This window comes from Pristis pectinata, chromosome 6, assembly GCF_009764475.1.
Source record: "Pristis pectinata isolate sPriPec2 chromosome 6, sPriPec2.1.pri, whole genome shotgun sequence".
NCBI classification, from domain to species: Eukaryota; Metazoa; Chordata; class Chondrichthyes; order Rhinopristiformes; family Pristidae; genus Pristis; species Pristis pectinata.
The window spans coordinates 20,817,165-20,842,722 of NC_067410.1; the positions used below are offsets into that span (position 1 = coordinate 20,817,165).

At 37.9% G+C, this 25,558-nt stretch overlaps 1 protein-coding gene across 1 annotated transcript in view; it reads left to right on the forward strand.

Annotated features, from left to right (window-relative positions):
* hdac11 (histone deacetylase 11) overlaps nucleotides 1–25,558 on the forward strand; it is a 91,556-nt gene that overhangs the window by 27,006 nt on the left and 38,992 nt on the right. Inside the window, exons 7-9 of the mRNA XM_052017292.1 lie at nucleotides 2,806–2,922; nucleotides 21,024–21,066; nucleotides 22,641–22,717. Of these exons, the coding sequence (XP_051873252.1) occupies nucleotides 2,806–2,922; nucleotides 21,024–21,066; nucleotides 22,641–22,717 (237 nt within the window). The remainder of the gene's footprint in view (nucleotides 1–2,805; nucleotides 2,923–21,023; nucleotides 21,067–22,640; nucleotides 22,718–25,558) is intronic.

Sequence of the window (25,558 nt, forward strand, 5' to 3'; positions counted from 1 at the left end):
AAATGCAACCTTAATACAGATCAAATTCGCTGTTTCTGTTAAGTAGAATGGGCCCAGTTCTCCACCCTTGCACTGGAAGTACAAAATTGGTGCTTTACCTTCATGAGTGAAAGTCTAGTCTTCCTACCTATGATTGATCTAAATGTCTGATATCTGAGTTTGTGATCAAATTTAAAAAGTACACAAGTGTATTTTAAATGGACATTTGGAAGCTCTATAGAAAGGAATTCATCATTGTTGAAAACCTTGTGTAAACCACCTCAATTATTTTGATATTATCAGCATTTAGAAGTAAAATTTGCACATCGTTCATTGATTTTGTTTTGTCCTAATAACCACAACAAACCAACAACTTGTGAAATGTTTGATTTCTCAGATTAATCTAATTTATACATGAGGAAAAAACAAACTTTTTGTAAGATGCAGCAAACAGAACAGTTTAGAATTCTCCCAGCAATCTGTGGGTATGGGAGTATATTTCCTTTTTTTTTAAGTACAGTAATAGCAAGCACATTACCAGTTGCTTTGCAATTGCAATGTGAATATTTTTTTTGTAAACAAATGATATCTATGTGTGGAGGGGCAGGGAAATTTGGCCCTATATGTTGTTTTCCAATTTGTGTTCTTGATTTTTTTTTTTGGCTTGCTGTATGTGCTTACAGAATGCTTACTGTTTGTGTATATGTTTTATGTTCATAAACATTAAAGGCAGAATTTTCATCTAGTGTATAAATAGGAAAATGATGTTTCCACATTCTAAATCTTGTATAATGTTGTGAAACTATTCGATGGTATTGCTGGTACTTTGATTTAATGATTTATGTTGGATTCATTACAGTAGGTACACAGAAACGTTCACAGAAAAAAAAGTGAACCTTTAAGATGGCTGTTGGTGACATTGTTTTTGAATTAATGTAATTTAACAAATATACCCATTCCATTGCTGTTAAAAGAAAATTGTACAATTAACTGCTGTTGGGAGCTTTTTGGTTCTCCTCCCTCATTTAAAACAAAGATGTTGCCTATCCTGTTATTGAATGACTTGTACCTGAGTTTTATGGAGATATTGGCCAGTGAAGAAAACAGTATTTTGGTTTGGGTTGGAATAAATTCCAGAACATGAAAATGGTATACAAATAAACATTGAACTGGAATTTGCCAGCATGGTATATTTTGGGCACAAGTAAACAAGTCAGTTTGTTGTGTGTCTTGATCCTCAAGTTGCTTTATGCAAAGATCTTTAAAAGCATAGGCAGTGACATTCTTGAAGCAGTGAAGCCAATGCATTAATCTTTTCATTCTACTAACTAAAAAGCTATCAAGCTCCACTTAGGATATACTGATACACTAAATGATTTATTTGGGTGTTCAGCCAAAATTAAATGGTAAAACAAAAGAAATTTAAAAAAAAAGCTTGATGATGGAATAACTGCCAGACTCTGATCAGAGAGAGCAACCAGTAGGCATCTTTCTAGAGATCTATTACCATTTTGAATCTTGTGATCTGTGTGTGTGCGTGTGCGTGCGCGCGCGCGCTTGTGTGTTTATTTGTATAGCAACTAGTAGATGCTAAGATTACTATAGCTTTTTTTTATAGAAATGTTTTTGCTGTTTGACATTTGAAAAGCTTTAGCTGGGCCAGTACCTTCAAAGGCAGTACGTTTGTCCAGCTCTTCTATTTGCATGCATAATTTAACTTGTGTGTTTTGCACTAAATATGAATGTTGTTTAGTTAAGCACATGCCTAGTGTCCCTTCCAGCTTCTTGAAGAGTTTTCATTCAATTTTTCACTTAATGAAAAATAATGGTGTACAGATAATGGTGTACAGATAATGGTGCAGCCTCATCACCAGTACCATTCAGATTCGGTCTCAATGGTAGAGGGAATAAAAGCAAAGGCAGACACCAGTAGTGATTTTTACAGTAGGGCAGAGCAATGAAAATGATGCCTAGCTTCAGAGAAGACCACTGCAAGTCCCAGGAAAACTTTATCTGGTGTAAATGACGGCTTGTTGCCCACACTACAATTTGCTGAAATGTGTCACAGCAATGATTTATACCATTAATTTTCCAATGACCACTTTATTCAAAGGTTTGCTGTGTTCTGTTATGTTGCTGTGAAAGTACTCACTATATTTTTTTGATCTGGATCAAGTGAGATTTAATGCCACCAGTGTAGGTGTATAAGTAAATCCTTATTTATTTGGGCACAAGTGCTATATGCAAGAGACACATTAATTTTGCCTCATGGAGGTGAAGATTGAGCAATAGAGAGCTCTTCTGTAGCAGTTTGAAAAAAAGATTGGTGATAATGTGCTATTGCAGAGTTAAAAATTAATATGTTAAAGGTTACTGTTGCAATTTATTTTTAAAAATTACCTCAGTTTGCTGCTTTGTTTCTTTAAGTTATACAAAAATGTGTGAACAGTAGAAATTATGATAGCTGTAATAAGTAAAAATTGATATAATCTAAGATATTTGACTAATTGTCTTGAGTATAGTATGCATATTACCCAAATGTAAATTTGAACTTGTTTTTATTCACTAGTAATTAATTATTAATTTTAGTTGTCAAAATGCTTCCTTACTATTATAATTGACACATGATCTGTTTATCATTCGTGCAATTTTAAATGAATGGAATTTAAGAACAGCATTCAAACAAATTTCTGGCAGTAATTCTAAAATTTTTAGAACTGAATTTCATCCATTTTGACTTTGGACCCAATATTCCTTTCATCATGAGGCAAAATTTACCTGGTTATAATAATGCCTAATGTTCTTTTGTATCTTTTTTTCCTGCAGTGGTCATTTATAGTTGCCACTATTACTGAGATACTACCTGTGGCATTCCTGCCTAATTTTATCATCCAACGGAAAGTACTAAGGCCATTCAGGACGCAGACTGGTGGAACAATAATGGTGAGAAAATTATTTTACTTGAGGACAGAGTTGCTGCTGAGTTGTGCACGTGTGTAAATTTGTAGGTGAACTTGATCATTCTCCACCAAAATTTGGCTCTGCAATATATTTCACTGCTCTGTGTGTGTGTGTGTGTGTGTGTGTGTGTGTGTGTGTGTGTTGGGGGGGGGGGGTGGAATGTCTATTTTTGCCCTCCCTTTTCAACATTGATGGCACATGCATTACAATGTAAATAACTGATACTTTCTCCCCTGAACAGGAGAAATGTCAAAATAACAGAGGTCTGTTAATGGAGACTCATTTGTAAAAGCCCCTTGCCAAACACCCAAATTGCTTCCCTGTGATTGGAAAGCAAATGCAAATCAGCAGCACTATTCCCAGCCAACATTTGACCACTAGAAAACAGGCAACTTTTGCACTATGACAACAGAATTTCCGAGAAAAAGAACAAAATGTTTCAATACTAATGCTCAAGTTGTTCCCAGCACCAGCAAATGATGCTAAGAGAGTTCAGTTTTTCAGTAAGATCTCTATGTTCATTAGCAAAATCTTGATGTGCATGAATACATAGTGTAATTTGTAAATAATTCATGGCTCCCACCTTTACTATTTAGTTCTACCTGCTCACACATTTGACAGAGCAGAAATTTTGCTATTAAAATGTTGCTATCAATCTGAATCCAGCACATAATTTGGGCTTAATCCAGAGAATAGTCATGCTTTAGCAAACACAGCTAAAATCCAAATGAAGACTGAGTTTGAGGAAGTGAAACTTTGGATAACATTCCAATCAATACTTGCATATGATAAGTTGCAATAGTTTCATTTAAGTTAGTCCATTGAGAGTAGCTGCCAGGAAGATCATAGCTTGGAGGGAAGATTCTGTATTAATTGGTAGCTCAATTGGACAAATCCCCTGTTGCAGATAGAGGAGGATCTAGCCTTTGACTTCCTGATCAGCTATAAAAGGACAGATGGAATGGAAATCAGAAAGAGATAATTAAGTTTAGCTCTAACCAGTTTTGGAGAATTACTTGATGCAAAAGAGTGAATAGTGATAACATATTGTGCTTTGCTCTTTCCTGTGATTTTAAGGTGCACTATACAGTATATTCATATCCACTGTAAATGTTTAGTTTGTTGACAAAAACAGCGTTAGATTGCAATTTGTGCCAATATTTATCAGTTAGCCTTTCTGATAAAATACGCATACCTGTGAAGGGATGTATGGGTTTGTACTATGTGGTTCATATAACAAAACTTACTATAATTATTCCCCATGCATGCCATTGTATTAACCAGGTATTGAGCAGTTGGTGGAAAGTCTTGATTAGTAACAAGAAGAGCTAGTGATGATGACATTCAAAAAAAGTACCCATAACTTTTTAAATTAGGATATCCTATTCTATATTAATATTGACTGTTAATACATTCTATTTATGCACTGCAAATTTTGAGTGGTCATTATCATCTATTCTTATTTTGCTGGTTGTTTTCAGATTTGGGACCTGTGTCCATAGTCATCTTCTTGGCAATGCTATGACATTTAGTGTATGTAAGCAGTGTAGCTTGTGTGCTCAAAATGGCTCCTGTTTCAAAAATTACAGTTTGATGAAATAACTTATTATTTCTAACTTTTAGGGAAGGATTGGCTGTTGCTTGATTTAAATTTTCATTTGTTAACATTTGACTAATAGATGGATTGTTCGTGAATGAGAGTATATTAATAAGCTACACAAAACTTTGGGGAAAAAAATGGAAACCTATTTATAATAGTATACTGCACTTGAAATATCTAATCCAGTGTGCATTCTCATAGTCTATAATAACTCTGGCCACTTGATTTAACAGGAAATATTGGTCAGAATCTTACTGGCTGTTGCAGTGGTCCTGAAGTCCCAGATTTGTACTGAGAGTCTGGGACTTACTAAAAGTTTAGGGACTGAATATATCACTATAGTCCTTTGTTGGATTCCATGTGAGAGTCCAATGGCAGAACCCAGTGATGCTGGAAACTTGCCTCCAAACTGGCATAGGATCTGAGAACCGATAATTCCAGTGGAAATTTTAAGCCCTCATATTAGGAGCTAAAGGAAGTTAGTTTGTTTTTAAATACTGGATAGACCATCAGACATTGTCCAAGGCACCATATTTGGACACAAGTTGCTCCCAGCCCAGGTAACTTTGTAAAGTCCTCCTGACGAACGTGGGGACTGGTATCTAAATAGGTAGAGCTTCTCCATAGACTATTAGTCCAGCAACAGCCTGACATGGTTATGCTCAAAGATCATACGGTGGAGACAATGTTCCAGACTCTGCCATCTGAATCCTTGAACAGCTCTAAAACAAAAATAGAAAATGCTGTAAATACTCAGCATGTCAGGCTGCATCAGTCGGAAAAGAAACTGAGTTACGTTTCAGGTTGGAGATCCTTTGTCAGAACTGAAAAGAATACAAAAGAAGCATGTTAAGCTGCAGGGATGGTGGGATAGGGGAATGTCTCTGATAAAGTGAAACTGGGATGACCATGGACATAAGCTGCAAAGAAGGTTATCTGGTCAATGAGTGAATAGGAACATAGACAAAAGAACATGGGAGTTGTGAAATGCAGACCAGGAAGACATGCCCAGCGTGTCCTCCATTTCCAGGGAAGATAAAAGGGGGAGAAAAAAACAAACTTGAGCTAATATCACAGATGGATAACTGAAATCAAGTTATCTGAAGTTATAGAATTCAATACTGAATCCAGAAGGCTGCAACATGCCCAGATGTAAGGTGAGGTGCTGTTCCTCAAGCTTGCATTGAGCCTCACTGTGGCAGTACAGGATGCCACAGTCCGATAGGTCAGAGTGCAGGTGGGATGGAGAATTAAAGTGGCAGGGAACACAAAGCTCAGGGTTGTTCCTGTGGACTGAACACAGGTGTTCTGCAAAGCAGTCACACAGTCTGCGTTTGGTTTCTCCATTGTAGAGGAGACCACATTGTGAACATTGAATGCAGTACACTAGATTTTAAAATAGGTGCAAGTGAATCACTGCTTTACCTGGAAAGAGTTTGTTCCCTGGATGTTAGGAACATAAGGGGTGAAAGCACAAGTGTTAAATCGCCTGTGGTTGCAAGGGAAGGTGCCCTTAGAAGAGTGGGGTGGGGGGGGGGGGGGGGTGGTGGTGGTTGCTAGGAACAGGTCTAATCTCATCAGCAGGACAGGCCCAGCAGAGGTAGCAAAACAGTGATGTACGTGGGAGGGTGCAGCTCTTGGATTCCTCAATATTGCTGCCAAACCCATGAAGTGTTAAGGTTATAGGTCAAATATAGGCAAGGATCCTCTTCCTAATTACCACCTACCATTCTCCATCAGCTGATGAATCAGTGCTGCTCCATGTTGGCCAATATTTGGAAGAACCAGAATGTACTCTGGATGGAGAATTTCAAAGGCATCACCAAGAGTGGGTTGGTAACACCACCAATGACCAGGCTGGCTGAATCCTGAAGGACATGGCTGCTCGATTAGGCTAGGTAGTGTGCGAATCTACATGGGGAATAAATCTACTTGAACTCGTGCTCACTAATCTACTGGTAGCAGATGTATCTATCCCTGATAACAATGGTAGAAGTGACCACTATACAGTTTGTGTCGCGTGTGGTACTATGAATGTGCTAAATGGAACAGACTCAACAGATTCTAGCAGCTCCACTGGCCATCTCTGAGACACCATCATCAGCAGCAGTGTAGACCTTCCCTCACTTGACCATGACTATTAAATCAGGGAATCAACCTTCATTCTGTGAGGAGTACAGAAGGGCATGCTAGGAGCAGCACCAGGCAGACCAGAGTGCCAGCCCAATGGAGTTGCAATACAGCAGCAATAGACCAAGCAAAGCAATCTTACAACCAATTGATCAGATTGAAACCCTGCAGTCGTACCAGTCTGGTTGACAATGGTAGTGAACTAACTGCACTTCTAGCTGAGATGTTCCAATACATTTCTAACACTGGCAACCATCTGACAATATGGAACATTGCCCTGGTGTGTCCCATTCACAAAAAGCAGGACAACTCCAATCTGGATCATCTGCAAAGTGAAGGAAGCTGTCAGGTGGCCGTTGCTTAATAATAACTTACACACTGATCCCCATTTTGGGTTTCATGAGGAACACTCAGCTTCCTCTCATTCCAGACTGGGTCCAATATGGACTCTTGAGCTGAATTCCAGAGGTGAAGTAAAGTTACTACCCTTGACATCAAGGTAGCATTTGACCAAGTATGGCAGCAAGATGACCTGCTAAAACTGAAGTCAGTGAAGACCAGACTGTCCTGTGGTTGGAGTTATACTTCAAACAAGAAAGATGATTGTGGTTGTTGGAGGTCAGTCATTCAAGCCCCAGGACATTACTGCAGGAGTTCCTTGGGTAAGTGTCCAAGACCCAACCATTTTCAGCTGCTTCAATGACCTTCCTTCAAACTTAGGTCAAAGTATGGATGCAATCACATAATGTTCAATTCTAATTGCAAAATCTCAGTAAGTGAAGCAGCCCATGCATGCATGTAGCAAGACTTAGACAAGATTCAGATATTGGCTGATAAGTGGTATGTTACAGAAGGGCAAGGCAATGACCATCTGCAACAAGAGAAAGTTAAATCACCAAATTTCAATGGCATTACCAACACTGAGTCTGTTACCATCAATATCTTCTGGGTCAACATTGATAGGAAATTTAACTGGACCCACCACATAAGTACCATGGCTCTAAGAACAGGCCAGGAGAAGGTATCTGTGGCGAGTGACTGTCCTCCTGACAGCCTAAGGCTACTCCACCATCAACAAGGTACAGAACAGGAGCATGATGGATTCTTTCCACTTACCTGGATGAGTGCAGCAGCAACAATTCACAAGAAGCTTGGCATTATCCAGGACAAAGCAGCAAACTTGAATGGCATTCCATCAACTGCCCTAAATATTCATTTCCTCCACCACTAGCACACAGTGTAACCAAAATTGAAGAAGTCAGTCGAAGGAAGAGAGAGAGAGAGAGAGAGAGAGAGAGAGAAGGGAGAGAGACACCAGCCTGCTAGTTTTCTCTATCAATGGATGAGAAACAATAACCGTGTCTGCCACTGAAATCCATGTATGGAAATTGGAAGTAATACGGTGGAGTTCACTTTGTTGCTGACCTGTAGAAGGAAACAGGTATTTGTGTGGACGACCACGATTCAGATGCTTTTCGGGGTGAGGAAGTCACTACCGAGTAAACACTGAAGTGTCGTTTGGGTTCCATCGTGGAACATTTGGATTTCGTAATTACTCTCCCTATGTTCTCTACATCTACGTCTTATCTTCAGACAACGGGGGTTGTTGAAGAAGCCTTTGCTCATGTTTCACCTTATGGCTTGCGGAACTGAACTTTAAGAACCATTCGTTGGACTTGGAGTTTGGGACTTTGCCACACGCACACGAAGAGTTTAGTTTTTGGGGTTAATGTTCAAGGTTTAACATTTTTGAATTCTAACATACTAACATTTTTACTTCTATTTTTTGTATTATTATAAGTAGTGATTAATAAAGTAGTTTTTAACACTGAATCATGACTCAGTGTGTTTTGTTTGTTGCTGGTTTGTAACCACAAAGAAGGACAAGGGCAGCACATACTTGGGATTACCATCACTTGCAGGTTCCCTTGCAAGTTGCAGGTTATCCTCACTTCAGAAGTACATAACTAGTCCATCATTGCAGCTGGTTCTAAATGCTAGAACTTCTTGCCCAACAGCACTGTGATATTACCTCACTAGAAGGACTGCAGTGGTTAAAAATGACAGTTTATCTTCACCTTCTAATGGGCAATTAGGGGTGGGCAATAAATGCTGGCCTTATCGGCAAGGCTTGGATCCCAAAAATAAATGAAGTAAAACAAAATATTGCATGTGTTTATTGTGTTTAATTATTTCAAAATGTGTTTGGATTATCCAGTTTTTAAAAAAAAGTTTATTTTGACTTATTTAGTTTTTAAATGTCACTGAATGTCAGAGTCATTTAAAAATTGTCAAAATCTATGACAGCTTTGAGAGAAGGCAATGCACTGCACCCAGCTGTGTTTTTTGAGAAGCCTGTCAGGGCCTTTTCGGGAATAGGCCCTCCTCACAATACTGCCTGAGGCCTAATGGGTGATGAGATCTGGACCTTTTTTCTACAAAATTGCCAGATATTCTGGAACATAAACATCTGATCATTTGCCTGTCATGTCTCATTACCAGTTTCATATTTTAAAATTCCTGGCTAGAATTAGGTTGAAAACAAAATGCTTCATTTGAAATGGTACTTCAGCATACAGCAGCAGTCCTTTTGACCCCACAGTGCTCTGACCTGATGACATAATGCAATAGATAAAACATTTTTCAGGCAGGATTAAACAAATAGTCCATCATGTTTAACTGCCTGGCTTCCCACCAGATTACCAATGTGATACAATTTTAGATGTAAGAATTGGAATGCTTTTGCTGCTGACAAGTGGAGGAGTTTTCTATTTGGCTTCTGCAGATATCACTTGCGGATACATAGGGACCAACTCTAAGTTGTGAGACTCTGTGTAGAGCAGGCTCTGCCTGACATAATGGCAGAAGTAAGTGGGTCAGAACAAGCCTGCCCACAGATCATGCCCTTTGCTTTGTCATTCTATCGGTCTTAGTTCCAAATGTCCCAATGTTCAAAATCATTCACAAGCTATTAAAAATGAAATAGTGAATAATTTTAAAAGCTATGAAAGCATAAATGACTTTAAAACACCTATAAACACTTTTGAAGAATTAAAACAAACAAAAATAATAATTGCAAGACTTATGTACTTTTTCCATCCCAGCTGTTCCTCTCCATTCAAATGAATGCACCCACTGTTCACCTGGCGCATTTGTGGCTCATTCAGCAAGTTCATGTTCTGCTGGATATGGTGACCATCTGACCATAAGTGGGAAACCAGCAAGTTTAGAGCTTCTGCATTTGCAGAGGTGTCCTTTTTTTCTGGACAACTGTGGGATGTAATTGCTGGCAGTTTAGTGTGGAATTACAGGCATTTCCCAACAAGTTCCAATCCAGTAATTGTGAATCCCATTTGTTTACAATAACCCTGACCAATCCTTGTTCAACTCTTGTTTTAGGCCTGAATTTTGCTGAGTGGAGCCCTCTGCCCGCACTAATCACTTGGATGCCCTATTTCCATATTTACCTTGTCCATAAGGCTGTACCTGCAGAGGCCTTTTGTGATGCCAGGGCCTCATGAGGTCATGTAACTGGGTCAGAACAAGCCCCCACCCACAAAATTGCTGAGAAAAACTTCGGTGGCAAAATCACTCCTTTAGCCTTGTAATCTGTTATAGTTATTAGCATTTTGAATGCTGCTGAAAGTTCCTGGCATTCTGAAACTATTTTTTAAAAAACCCAATAAACTTAAACCTTTTTACAAAAGATTAATCATATAAAGCACTTTTAATGAATACTGTAAAAATGAATAATTTTTTAAAATGTAACTTGTATTTTCTATTTCTTGCAGCTGTAAGATTTCCCTTGAAATGATAAATGGATCCTGTGCCATGTTTAACTTGGTGCAGGATTCCTGAATAGATTCTCCAGAGTAAGTGCTGTGCTGCCTCAGTAAGTTCATGGTCTGCAAGGCGCATCATCAAGCTATCACCAAGTTTGGGACTTTACTTGCATCGTGCAAGTAAATGCCTGCAGTTTGCCAAAGAACTGTTGGAATTTACCGGCAGGTTTTGGTCCAGAACTTGTGATGCTGCCATCCTTGGTAGACTGTTCTGTGCATTAATTATATCTGCATGAATCTCTAGCTTTTTTTAATCATCTTAAATCTGCAACCCCTGTTTCTTTAACCCATCACATATGGTGGGTAAACGTGAATTTGTAGTCTACAGTGTCTTCATAATTTTAAATAGCTCTTACATAATCAGTAACTGAATTTGAAATTGGTGAAGATGCCAAGTAACTCCTTGTATAGTCTGCTAATTCTACTTTGCAATTAACTAAATAATCTGTTATACTCCCACTAATATCTTAGTTTTCAAATAAGGAGACTAGAAGTATATGCAGTCTTCCCAGTGTGGTCTTGTTAAGGCAAGATGTATTTCTACTATTGCTTCCTGTTTCTTTCCTAGCTTCTGGTAAATACGTACATCTGGGCTTGCAAAAGGTAGAATCAATGTTTTCCTGTTTTTCAGTTACCTCTTAGATGTTTTGTTTTCTGTTTTTATTGCCTTTTCAATAAATATCACTAAGATTATTACCTCCTGCAAAGCACTGGGGTTATCCTTAAATCCTTGAGTACAATGTTTCCAGCAATTTGACTGTTGCAAAATTAGTTATGAACATTTTTGGAGATCTTCTGTAATCCTAGGGTTTCGGAATCATTTTGAGATTCAGTCAGTTGTATTCAGATAAAGATCAAACTTGTGCAGGTAATTCATTTAACATCTACGTATATAATTTAATGTGGTTGTTATGGTGTTTCCAGTGACATTGAATGTTGGAGTGATTCTAGGAAATCAGAATGAACATAGTGTGGAAAAGGAAAAACTTCCACAGTAAATTAAATGTTATATACCATATGATAAAGTCAACCCCTCCTATTTCATCTTTCAAAGGAAATTTTTGGGCACTTGGTCTTTTATTGCTGAAGATAAATTAATGTAATTTAAGTACATTTATCAATCAACCTGCATTCATCAAACTTGAGCTACAACACAAATAATCATTTTCATCTGATTTTACACCTATTGCTGTATCTTTGAATGTACCTTTAGGAAGTGTGCTGTGAGGAGAATGTGGGAATGTCTCCTGAGGAAAGTGGACAAAAAACAAGAATGAGTGCTGGAAAGGATGCAGAGGAGTTTTGCCAGGATGTTGCCTGGGATAGATGTTTTGGTTAAGAGGAGAGACTAGGTTGTTCACTCTGGAGAAGAGGATGTTAACAGGGGATATGATTGGGGTATATAACGTTTATGATGGGTATAGATAGTCTGGGCTGCAGGAATCTTTTCTCCTTATCAGAGGTGAATTAAAGAGCTAGATTTAGGGTAGGGGAAAGGAGATTTAGAGGGAATCTGAGGGAGACCTTTTTTACCCATAGAGTGATGAGTACCTAGAATACACTGCTGGAGACAGTGGTGGAAGCAGAGTCGTTGACAGCATTTGAGAGGTGAATGGATGCACACTTGAATTATCTAGGGATAGAAGACTATGGGCCAAATGCTGGAAGATGGGATTAATACGGATGGGTACCCACTGGTTGGTATCGATGTGGTGAGCCATATGGCCTGTTTCCATGCTGAATGACTCTATGACTACGGCAGAGCAGGCTCAAAGGCTATATGGCTAATTCCTGATGATCTCTTGTTGTTATTCTCCAAAGAGAAGAGGTTGGATTTATGAAAAGAACTGAACAAACTGTTTTTGAAAACTTGATTGAAGTAAGGTTATACTTATAAGTAATGCTTGTTAGAAGGCATGGAAGAATAAAAGATGTGATTTAGTTGCATTGTGAGAGCAATTGAATTTACCAGTACAAGATTTCAAGCAAAAGCATAAAGTGGAATAATCGATGCAAGTAGATAGGATTGGATTAGGAGGAGACCGGCATACCATAGAAGAAAATCAGAGTATTGGTTGATGTGTAATTCTCCAGATATTATTTACATAGTGTTTTAATATTGATACTGTATTTTGTAAAACTAAAAAAAATTGCAGGCAGACCAATATACATAATTAGGGGATTAAGAATTGGATGCCCAATACATTTGAGATCACAGAGTAATATGGATATTGAATTTTTTGAGTTTTTACAGCATTAATTGCAAAAATATTAAGACAATTATAAAATGTGTGGTATTAATGTTTAGAGATGTACATATTTATCACTCAACTGGAAATTTGTAGATGTAGGAAATGCATCCAGATTTTATGTACCAAAAATTGACATTCACCAAATCTACATATACTACATAAGAAACTGCATTGACTTTTTTGAAAGGACATTCATTACAGTGCATGACATGGGTCTGGAAACTGAAAACTCAATCGTCACTCTAGTATATTTCTGAATCCATTGTTTAATGAGGAAGGCAAAGCACAATGCAGCCATCAACATGATAGGAAACCTAGATCAGTGAACTATAATCACATTTTTTTAATTGGAGACACAATTAACAAAACATTAAGAACTTTTTAGCAATTGTAAGTCACAAAAGCATCTTCTTCTAAGACTTGTATTGTTGCAGATAGAAAGGTAGTGTATCTCTGTATATATTTCCCCTGCATTTTGGAATTCATTTTGATCTGGATAACTCAGATGGATAAAGTGAGGCCTGAGACAGCAGTATAATAAAATATTGCATTACTTGACCTATGACTTTGCCTTCTGTAAAATATGTCAATCCTGTACTGATATTTGAGAGAGATGGATAAAATTGATTTTACAGATGCTTGTCCTCTGCTGTCCTTTATCATAGAGAGATTACATTGATATATTCAGGAGATGTTGTGGTTTTGTTCAGGAGTTCAATTGGCTATAGTTTACAGAGATTGTTTTTAAAAGAAAGGACTTCCATTTTTATACTGCCTTTCTCAACCTCATGGTCTCTTGAGGCACTTTAATACTTTTAAAGAATAGCTACTGTTGTAATACTGGAACTAGGGCAATCAATTTGTACACAGCACTTTTCCACAAACAGTCAGAAAATGTAATTTTTATGGCTGAACTACCACATTCCTGGCATGAGTTGTTGTGCATCAGTTCAAAGAGATCCCAGGCATCCAGCAGCTGGGAAATCGAGCAGTCATGGCAACCAATCACATTAAAGAATTCTTGTACGCAGCAAAGCAGAAAAGATGAATAATACTTTGGGATATTGGGTAAGCCAACGAGGATAACTCCCCTACACTATTGACCAAGAGACAATGATGAATGCTTGTTCATCACAGCTAATCTTCCAGAGGAATGTAAATGGAGGGAAATTAATGAGACAGCAGAGAGGGAAAAAAACAATGATGGAACTGTGATTTGCGGAACACATCAGTTGAAATAAAAAGATAACACTGGAAATACTGAATAGATCAGATGGCATCTGTGGAGAGAAAAACCTAACTAATGTTACAGGTGGATGACCTTGCATCAGAACTATCTGTTCTGACACACACACACACACACACACACACACACACACACACACACACACACACACACACACACACACACACACACACACACACACACACACACACACATGGTTGGTGATCTGAAAATTTTCTATTGAATTTGAGGACTGCAGTGTACCTTAATTGAAGATGAGATGTTGTTCCCTGAGCTTGTATCGGGCTTTATTGGAACAGTGTAGGAGACCAAAGATAGAATGATCAAAGTGAGAATGAGATGAAAAATTTAGAAGGCAACTGAAATCTCAGGATCACCCTTGCAAACTGAATGGAGGTGTTCTGCACAGTGGCCACCCAGTCTGCATTTTTAGTTTCCCCATTAATGAGGAGACCACATTGTGAGCACTGAATGTAATGCACTAAAATGAAAAAAGTGCAAATGAATTGCTGCTTCATCTGGAAGAACTGTTTGCAACTTTAGTTGATGGGAAGAGACGAGGTAAAATGGCAGGTGTTACATTTGCTAGAATTGCATGGGATGGGGAGTGATTATTGGCATAGAAGAGCAAACCAGGAATTAGCAGAGAATTGTCCTTTAGGATTGCTGAAAATGGAGGAGGGGGAGATATGTCTGGTGGAATCTCATTGGAATTTGCAGAGGTTGGTCTGTTGAATTTGGAAGCCAGATGGGGTGGAAGGAGAGGAAAAGGGGAACCCTGTTTTTCCTCTGGCTGGGAAAGGAGAAGGTGAAATCAGTGGGAAATAGAAAAAATGCAGTTGAGAGTTGTGTCATCTACAGTAGAGGGAGAACAATGGTTAAGAAGAAAAGAAGACATCTGGGAAGGTGTGATATGGAATGTCTTGTCAGCTGAACAGACACAATGGAGCAGGAGAAATGGGGAGAATGGAATTGAGTCCTTACAAGAATCATGGTGAGAGGACTACACATTTGCCACCCTTATTCCAACAGAGACTTAATTCTATTTATATTAGGGTAACTGAAGTCCGTTCCTTTATTGCTGCTTTAATTTTACTTGCTGTATTTTGTCTTGGAGATTTGCTCCTCTATTTGCTTCTGATATTTGGGGTCAGTTTGAGGTGTTGTCTTAAAATGGAGCATTTCCTTATCATTGATTCAGTCTTTGACGTATCTAGAAATTTATCTCATTAGGACTGTAGTATAATTTTGATCACACACTGTATCCTCAACAGATTTTTAACTTCTTCCCTATTTTTCCTAAATATTTTGTAGAGAAGAATGCTTAGTTCCAAAGTTAATGTTTAAGCCAGTTCTCTATACGAATTACTTTTGCTGAGAAATTACAGTGATCTTCAAAAGATGTGCTGACAGGCACATAAAAATGGCTACTGTATAATTTTGGATCCTCTCCCATTGTTGGATTTGGGAGATCAGCTGCAGGCCCCTTCTCCTACGCAAAATAAGATCATCTTTGATGGTGTTTAATGGAATTAATTATGCAAATGCAAGCAATGTACCAAAGTGATGAACCGGACTGAGGAGGTATTCAAATTTAATTCAGAAAAATGAGCTGAAGATGAGGCATGTGGGATCATTCATGCTTTAAAGCAATGAATTAAAACACATTTAATTTCATTAAAACTAAACAGTTAATTGGGAGAAACAATGCCCAACATTTGGGCCTCGTTTAGTCAGAAATTGGAGCTGACTAGAACTTGTTTGAACCTGGAGGTCAGTGTCTAATAAATAGAAAGTATTTAAAATTCATAAGAAATTAAGTGAGAAATTTTAAAAGATTAAATTACTTGAGAGAGACTAAAAGGCAGCAGGGATGAAATTGAAGAATGGAAAGCAGTCATAAAACATCTAAATTAAACACAATAAATTTCTGAATTTGACAGAGTTTCTAATCAGTTCACAAATTGAAATTGAATTGCATGTAAATCAGTCCAGGAAAGGATGGCCTTTTCTTTCCTGGAGAACAATTGTGAAACAGTGTCTATTGTTTTTTTTTGACAATACAACCCCTTCCCATTCACTTTACTGATGCCAGTGTTTTATGATTCTGAAAATTAAATTCATATTCTCATATTGCCCTTCGAAAAATTAGTTGCATATATTGCTGAGGCTTTCTCTGTTTGTCCTTTGTCATCCACCGACACTTGATTGCCACCATCTTTGGCTCTGTTAGTAATATTTTTTCACCCTATCAATATATGGATATGAAGCATCATATCACTATTTCATTGTTTAAAGCCAAAGCAACTTCTGACATTTCTCACTATGACGTGTTACTAAGTTTTGGCTAGCTTTACATTTAAATTTGATATCCTTGCTAAATGTAGTCTTGATAATCATGTAAAAATATTGAAGTAATCATTAAATCCTTATTTAATTTTGTGTTATCAGAGGCAATCTTGTCTACAATCTACATATTGTAATGGTTGCAGTATTTCTCATTTTTATGATAACATTTTTTTTAAAAGATCAATTATAATGTTTTCCCAAGAGAGAATGGTGAGGAAAAGATGTCGAGTAATTATGCAGGAGAAATCGCTATTGGTGTTTAGTTGCAGATTTACCAGTCCAGATTTCCTGGAACAGCACAAATGACAACATGTGGCATTAATGATGCCCTTTTGTACCCTGGCTTTCCTGTTGCAAATTTATAGCAACATTTCTTGGAAGAGCAATTTGACTGCATCATGTTGGGCATAATGATGAATCTAAGAACTTGGAAAGAGCATTATCAATAAGCTACTGTGAAAACAATCACATCCCCCTCAGTATAAAGTCAGAAGAGATGTCATTTTTTAGTGCAACTTCTGAAAGTGTCAGTATCCTTTATCTGTGTTACATAAAATAATAAATCATTTTAAACTGTTGACTTTAATTGAAAAATTGCATTTAAAAAAAGTATCACAGCATCTCCATTTTTGTAGAAATGTTACAAGATGAAGTAAAGATGAGATGTAAATTGCAGGGATGAAAACTTGCAGGTTGTCCTCCCTATATGGTTATTCAGTTTGCTGATGAGGAAGGCTAGTAAGAGGAAGTGGCCATGGCCAATGTGCCACTTCGCTGATGTCATAGACAGCGGACAGGTGTGAGGGGAAAACTATAATGATCCAATCTGGCATACACCACCTAACACTAACAACTAAAACTAGCTAACACCGCCTTTGTAAGGAGAATGCTGAAATGCTAGAAGTAGGAGACCAGTTTACCCTTCCTCTCCTTGTGTGGAGGTGCAGCCTTCTCATCTGCTCTTGTCTCCTTATGTTCTGCAGCAGATTATACCCACCTCACTGGCTGTCCAAGGCTTATCAGTAGGAGACCAGAGAGAGTTAGAGTTGAGGGTGGGGTGCATGTGCCTCAGTCCCCATGGATGTACAGTGGGCAGGGACTGTGTGGTGAGAGGAACTAACTGTGTAGTTAGTGATCTCTGGAGAAGAGAAACACCAAGGGCTGTTAAGATTCCTGCAAAATTTGGAGTTGATCAAAAGTACTGTAGTTTGAGCCAATTGTGGTCAGCGATGGTATGCAGGGATTATAGCATGGGAGAGCTACCTATTATCAGAAGATTGTCCAGGGTTTTGGGGATTAGGTTGCAGTCTTGCCAACCTCCTTGCAGGTGATAACTATGCTCCTGAGCCATCAATACCCAGGCTCATGGAGGGCAATGAGATGTCTGAAGGAGTAGGTTGCTTGTATTCCTTTAACTTGTACTCAATGCAGCACAACAATTGAAGATGGTGGCTCTTGACGTATGAAGGGAAACTGGGAGAAGGCAATAACTGCTAGGCTTGCTGGTGATGACCACACACCATGAAGTACTTTTTGTTCCTCACTGCCAGAGATTCCTCAAATAACATTTTTATTGTTTGGCTCTCCTTTAAAGAATCAGTCATGTAGACCTTTTCATAATTGATTTAAAAAATATTAAAACCTTAATCACAGAAACATCTCTTTCTTACTTATCATTGATGCTAGATTTTCAGACTGTGCTCATATTTTATAATAATATAAGGATGCCACAGTAAATCTCTGACTTAGTGGTTACCACCTTCACTGCGTGCCCAGGAATTGTGCTCATTGGTGAGGCATGTGATTTTAAATTTTAAAACCATTCAATTTTTGACTTTGTATCTTGATGATTGAATATTTTCCAGGTGTTGGTCATTTATCAGCCGTTGATGTCTGACCTTGTTTAACTTTTCATTGGTTGGAGACCAGTGTCATTGGCATGCTCTCAGTCTGACTATCCTGGTGGCTACCAGTGTGGAATTCTCCAATAGGGCATCACCCATGGGTTCTGGGATCAATCAGCTTATTGTCCCTTGATTCTACTTGGCCTCTATGTTTCTGCAGTGTGTAACTATGCAGTTCACGTCCTGGCATTAGAATCTTTCCCACTTTGCATTTTGGATGTGCTGTACATTAACACTGCCCCTCGCCCTCCTCCAATTTACCTGTTGAGCTTCCAGGATCTCCGTAGTGTGCTGCACCACCTGCTGGGTTGCTGCATGTGGACACTTGTGTCATCTGCTGCAATTTCATGTTCTGGCATTGGAATAGTGTCATCTGCCATTACTTCATACTTTTGAATCCATCAGTTATTTTCTCCTTCACTGCCAAATTAATTCGTAGTGATGCTGCAATCTCTAGTCATTGTGCCTTGTGTCTTTTAACCTTTTGCTCCTCCTCCTCATCCTTTTCATCCATTATAGCGCCAAACAGTGGCAAAGCCATTACAACTTTTGTCAACATGTGGCTCTGAAAATATTGCTTTTTGACACCTGATCATGTACGCTATTGTGTGACATATGCAAAATTGCAGATATAAGTCCAAGAGGAGCAAAGTGAAAAATCAACTCCACAACTTCAGCGATCCTCACAGAGGACCAGTAGCCTACCTGCACATCGGTGGTTGCACTATAGTAGTGTGGATGTGCTGTTGTTTCCAGTGTTCATTTCATTGACTTCAATGGAACTGAATTTCAGGACAGGAGTACAATGAGCATACATTAATGTGTCACACATGACAGTTGCGACTGACAAGGAATTTCAACCCTCTATGGTTTACACCGTTTCAATGGAGCAAATCTGCAGAGAACTCATACCCGACATTTCAAGCACTGACATTTGCTCACTTTTCAAAACCTTTTTTTTACATCATTGAATTAGTTTAGTCAATGGTTTGTAATGAAACTTGTGCCTGTCGTTTGTCATGGTAATCTTTTTTTCCCTTTTCAATGAAGTAACCATTCACACAAGACCTTTGTCCTTGGTTTGAATTTCTGATTCAATCACGTTACAGCAAAAATCCAATCACTTTTTAAGAGACACTTGTTAATTACTGTAATGCTAAACTTTTTATTAGAATAAATCTTAGGAGAAATTTTACAGTCACTTCAACTATTTTTTTCTTAGAACTTCGTAGTTAAAATAAATCAATATTGGAACAGATCAGTAAAACTTTTAAATTCAACTTTTGCTTTATATGCATTTGTATGAAATTTAAAACCATGAGAGGTTTCAGTGGCTTAGATGTTGCTGAATGACTGCCACATGTTTTCCTTCCCCTGCTACAGTGCACCAAATAAAGCATTCAGGACAATGGGTGGGTTTGGAGGGCCAGGCTGGAGAGAGGGCCAGTGGTCAGAGGTCAAATTGAGACTAAGTGTTGTGGAGTTCAGAGGCCTGATTGGGAATTGCATTTGTGAGTGTGGCTGGCTGGTGGTTGATCAGACCCTTGTTAGGGAGTAATGGAGATTGGCACCAAGTTGGGGCCAAGTTTAATCAGGGAGTTGGGGTCAGGGGCAATTGAAGGAGCAGCAGTTGGGGTGGGGAGTTTTCATGACCTGGGCTGATTTGGGATGTTGGGGGTGAGGTCAGTGGGATGTTGTGGGGGTTGCGTGGTTGTACCTGCTTTGGGAGAGTGCCTCTGAATGAAAGAAAACAAGTAATAGAACTTGCTTTAGTGGAGTTCCAAGCTGGGGTATGAAAACCTAATTCCTTTGGCGGTCTAATTTCTATGCCAGCACCAGAATCTCATCAGATGTGAAAGTGTGACTTTGTGCCAGTGCATATCTGGTTGAATTTCCAGTGTGATCCAAAATGACGTGGAATGGTTAATACAGCATTTCACTTTGAGAAAGGTCCATTACCAATCATGCAGTATTGAAGTTAAACCGTGCCATAGAATCACATTTCTACACTGTTAAGTTTTGGATAACTCCCTTGTATGTGTGGAGTTAATGTTTATGTGTATGGGACTGGATTCTGGTCATGTTTTCCTGTAATTATTTTAAGGAACTGCTAGGTATTGAAAATTAGTTATCACCGATTAGGGTTTCACAATCATCAGTGTTAGGGAACCAGACTAAGTACGTTACTTCATCATAAATTATATTTCACATCGTTTTAAACTTGTGTTGACTAATTGGAGCAATAAGGAACTTTAGGTTGCACCAATTCACCCATACTCTGATGAAAATTTGTGGCTTAAAAGACCGTAGAACATGGAGTGCAAGCCCAACCTTTGAATACTACTTGAACAAATGTCTGTCCACAAAACAGTCATATGCCCGACTCTCATGTGAATCTCCTTGTCTGGGGGCCTCTCAGTATTATCATCAATTTCTCAGACCAGGAGCAAGTGGTCATGTCATTTAGTGCTGAACTGCAATATTTGCTGCATTTCACAAGGAACTGTCATCACTGAAATGAATGTGGCTGACCAATGTCTTGCGTGATTTTTGAATTTTGTTGCATTTTCTTCGAGCTAATAAATAACTGGTAGGTGGTGGTTTATTTCTAAACTTTACATTATAATGACCACATTGTGTAAATAAAGCTGTCTTTATGGCCTGTTGGTCATACATTACTGTTGCATATTTGAATCATTTAATTCGTGCAAGCTCTGTTGTAATAATAAATTGTTTCCTTTATTTGTTTCTAACATTTAGGCTGGGAAACTTGCTATTGAACGAGGATGGGCAATCAACGTTGGTAGGTAGCAGAAAATTGTTAGAAGTATCTGGAGGCCATCTAGTCTTCATCTTTGTCTGCACTTTAATTTACTACAAAACCACAATTCTGGACTACTAAAGTGATAAATGGTGTTGTTTTTCATGGTTCATCAGTTGGCTAATTGAATGTAAAAGTGCTAAATATGCTTGATAAGGTATGTTGCAAAAGCAGTTTTTCTAATAGTGTTACACTGTATAACGTGTAACTTAATATTATTCTTGCAAATGGATTTCATCAGATATTTCCACTGTCCTTCTGCTACAGTTTGCTGAGTGATGAGTTATTAAATCAGACATCTCTGTCACCTTGACAGCTCAGGTTATTAGTCTTGCAGTATATCCAGCAACTGACTAAATTATTACTGTGGAGACTATTACAAGCTTTTAATAATAGCTGGTAATATTTTGTCTTAAATACTCCAATGAAGACTTGTAGAAACCAGATTTATAAGACATGCTAAATTATTTGATGTTAAGTTTGAACGCATCTGCTGTGTTTGTTAATTCCAAAAGTCATTTCAGTTGTGATGAAGATGACTCTGTTTTCCTTTTCAATCAATTGTATAAAAAATGCCATGTTCTGAGTCATTTTATCAACATTGTAGTGTTTAGATTAGTTTTGGGGGATAAAAGAATTATATTTGATGCATTGGACATTTGCACGGCTGTACGTCATTTCAGAGCATACTAGTAATTTCGAGAAAATGTGGTGACTGCACAGTATTATTGAAAATTTTTCTTGTTTTGAAAATACATTCATAACACCATGTGAAGTATTTGAAGCACCTGGCTTCCATCTGAAGGATGTATGCGTGATTTTAGTCCACCGATTTTCTTCTAATAACTATATTTTCACCACAATTTACGAAAAGGACATTCAGTGAACATTTCTGGAAAAATTTATGCATTTTTACATCCCTTGAATGTCCAAAAGAGATGAACCACCAAAGAATGGTCTTTGTTGTAATATAGAGAAATCACTCAGACAGTTTATGCCCTAGTAAAAGTCTAAAGATGGCAGTCCAGGTAATCATTTTGTAAAATAAATTAGTTGAAGGATAAATGCTGGCTAGAGCATTAGGCAAATTCCCTTGGTCAGCTTTGAATAGTCCCACAGAATCTCTTATATTCCCCTAAATGGGGAAACTTGCTATTGAAGTTAATCTCTTCAGTTTAACCTTTCCTCTGAAAGGTAGCACTCCATCAGTAATGCACTGATGTGGATGATGTAGTCAGCTTTCCAAAATGAGCCTCTAATCCATATTTGGCAACTTACTACGTTTAAATAGCTTAAGGCAGTTCACAACTTATCTGTGGTTCCATTATGCACATGGTTATGTGGTTAGTTTTACTCCTTGTATGAAACCCGTCCTCTATGGCTATCCACTTATCTCCTTTTGACACTTTGAATAATTGTTTTAGATATTGAAGTGCCAGTACTCATTCTTATATTGTTTCTCAGTTGACTTAATCATCTTGTGTTAAATAAAAATTTGTGTATAGTGAATTTCAGCTGTATAGATTCTATAATTATCTCTGCTTTCCTTCTATTAGGTGGGGGCTTCCATCATTGCTCGAGTGACCAAGGAGGAGGGTTTTGTGCTTATGCTGACATAACTCTGGCAATTAAGGTGAGAATAGAAAGTAAATAAATAATATTTTCTCATTACCTAAGATTTGAAAACTAGGTTCTAAAATATGAAAATATTGCACCCATGAGAGCCCATATCGCACCCATTACAGCACATGTTATTTGAATTGCTTTGAATGTAAAGTGAATTTAGTGACTAGTGTGATACAGATATTATAGATATATTTTTGGTGTAAAATCCTCAAAGTGATGGTAACTCCAATTGGTTTTAAAATTTGTATCAGCTTAGGCTAATGTTCATAGTTCCTTTTGATAAACTGCTTAGAGCAGCAAAGCAAATTTGTGGGAAGGAAATTTCAGTTGAAGTGACCCTTGCATTATCAGTTTATTTTTTCCCAACCTGGCAAACTGTATACAATTGTTGAATTGTATTCATCTTACTGCATTTAAATGCAAAGATAAAATTTTAGCCTGTACATTAGGAGCAATATTATCATGCATGCACAATCCATTTGATTTGAATTCCCCTCCAATTCAAGATCTCCAAAAGTAATAGTTTTATCCCTCCATTAAAACTATGAAGGGAAGAATGCAATTTGGTCCTGTAAAACAACATCATTCAAAATCAGTACCAGACTCATTTAAATGTGCTATCAACTCTCCTAGGTCTACGTTTTTTCATTCTGTCTGCTTTTATGGAACTAGGAAACCATTAGATGTTTGCCATTTTAGGATCACAATGCATTTTGTAACATAAGGTTTTGTTTCCAGACATTTCATATTATCTTGTTCAGAATATATATTTAGTAGCAAGCTACCTCTAATTGTTGCTGAGATACGAGAAAGATTACACATACCTTGTGCAGGTCATATTGAGCGCAGCTTGCTGAACAAAAGAAATTCTATCCTTGGTGGTAAGGCCTTGTACTGAGGCGGAGCCTTCCAGGTGTAAAACTTACCATATGCTGCTGGGTGGGGTGGGGAAATGAGACTAAAACAAACCCAGCCCATAGAAATGCTGAAAAAACTGTTGACACCTGGCTAACTATATTGAAGTTGTCAAAATAATGTTTATAAATTTTTGTAATTCAGAAATATACCTAAATGTTCAGAAACTATTGAGAATCACATCAAACTCTTAAATAACAAGTATAATAAAAGTCATGTCTGTAAATAAAAACAAATGGAAAATATGCAATTTAACTAAAACTTACCATGATTTCTCAAAGCTATTCCTCTCCTTTCAAATTAATACATATGCTGTACCTACACTAGATCTAAACCTGGTGCATGAGGAGTCCATCAATGGAGCTTAATCAGGAAAATACTTCAGAACAGGTGTCTACAGGTGTCTTTCCATGTGTATGTGAATCCCAAGCTTGTTGGCACCTATATAGGGAATTGCTGGTGACTGTGAGCAGAACTGCTGGCATTACCCGACAAAATCTTACCCGTTTCATTTCTATTCACAATTTTGTAATTCATTCCACTTGGTATTTATTCATTTCCTTCAAAGCAAATGTCCACAAAATATTCAAGTTTCATTGTTTTAGCAGCAGTGTGTGTAATTCATTAATCTTGGTCCAGTAGAGAATTGTATGAGGAAGGCCATTTGACCAGTCCTTGTTCATCCATCCAGAAAAAACCTTATTGTTCTCCCATCATTTGTCTTTATTTTCACTTCTTACTCAGATGTCTATTCATAATGTTGCTTTCATTTTGTGAAGATGAGAACTTTGCAGTTTTAGTTCAAAATGTACTACATAGTTGATTGAACTATAGTATGCACACTTGATGAAAGCAATTTCTTTTTATTCTCATGTCATGGTTCAGTTTGAAGGAGTATCCTGGGCTTTTTCTAACTTTTTTTTTATTCTGTCACCCTCACAAATTCATGCCTTTTCAAAGCTGAGGCATTCTAATTTTTTTCACAACCTTCCTGTATAACCCAGTACTACCTCACCTGGGATCAGGCTGAACTCCAGAACTTTGAATCCCTCTTGTGGCATAATGACCAGAACTTTACAAAACTCTAAATGTGTTGTCAGAGCAGAGTTACAGTGTGACACCCTCAACAGTCTTCAACCTGCTCATTGATTGTGCAGGTCATTTAGGTATTCAGATTTTGAAGTTCTTAAACAACCTTTCATTTCCGCACTATTTAGTGAGAGTATTTATTTAAGCTTCTGTTTTCATGAGTACACTGCAATAACTATAATGAGTTAGTTACAGTTGTACACCCAAAATTGTTGGTTTAGGGTTGATATCCTTTACTTGCTATTTGAGGCCCTTGTACTTTAAAGTGTCTATCAGTCTCTCCCTTGAATATAGATTATTATTCTGCCTCTACTCTGGGATAGAGAATTCCAAAGATTCCTCACCCTCTGAGAGAAGAAATTCCTCCTTGTCAGTTTGTGAAATGGGTGACCCCTTGTCTGCAACTATTTCCCCATTCCCGATACTCCACTGAGGAAAATATACTCTCAGTTTTCAACCTTTCGAGACACAAAATGGTTTATGGGGAATGGCGAAGGAGTGGGAAAATGGAATTGAGAATGAAGATTGGCCATGATCATATCATATTAAATGGCAGAGCACACTCAAAGGGCTGAGTACCCTACTCCTGCTCCTACTTTATGTTTCTACCCTGTCAATCCCTATAAGAATTTTACTTCTCAATAATTTACTGATAACACCCTTAGTTGTGTGTGTCCACTTAGCACTGAGTATATATGCCTCCACCACCCAACATCCTGAACAGTGATTAACCATGTACCATAACCGATGACCTTCGGTAGTTCAATGTAGCTGGTCCCTTACACAGACACACAATTACATTTTACATCTTCCTCTCCAGCTGTCTGCTTTTTTCTTTGATATG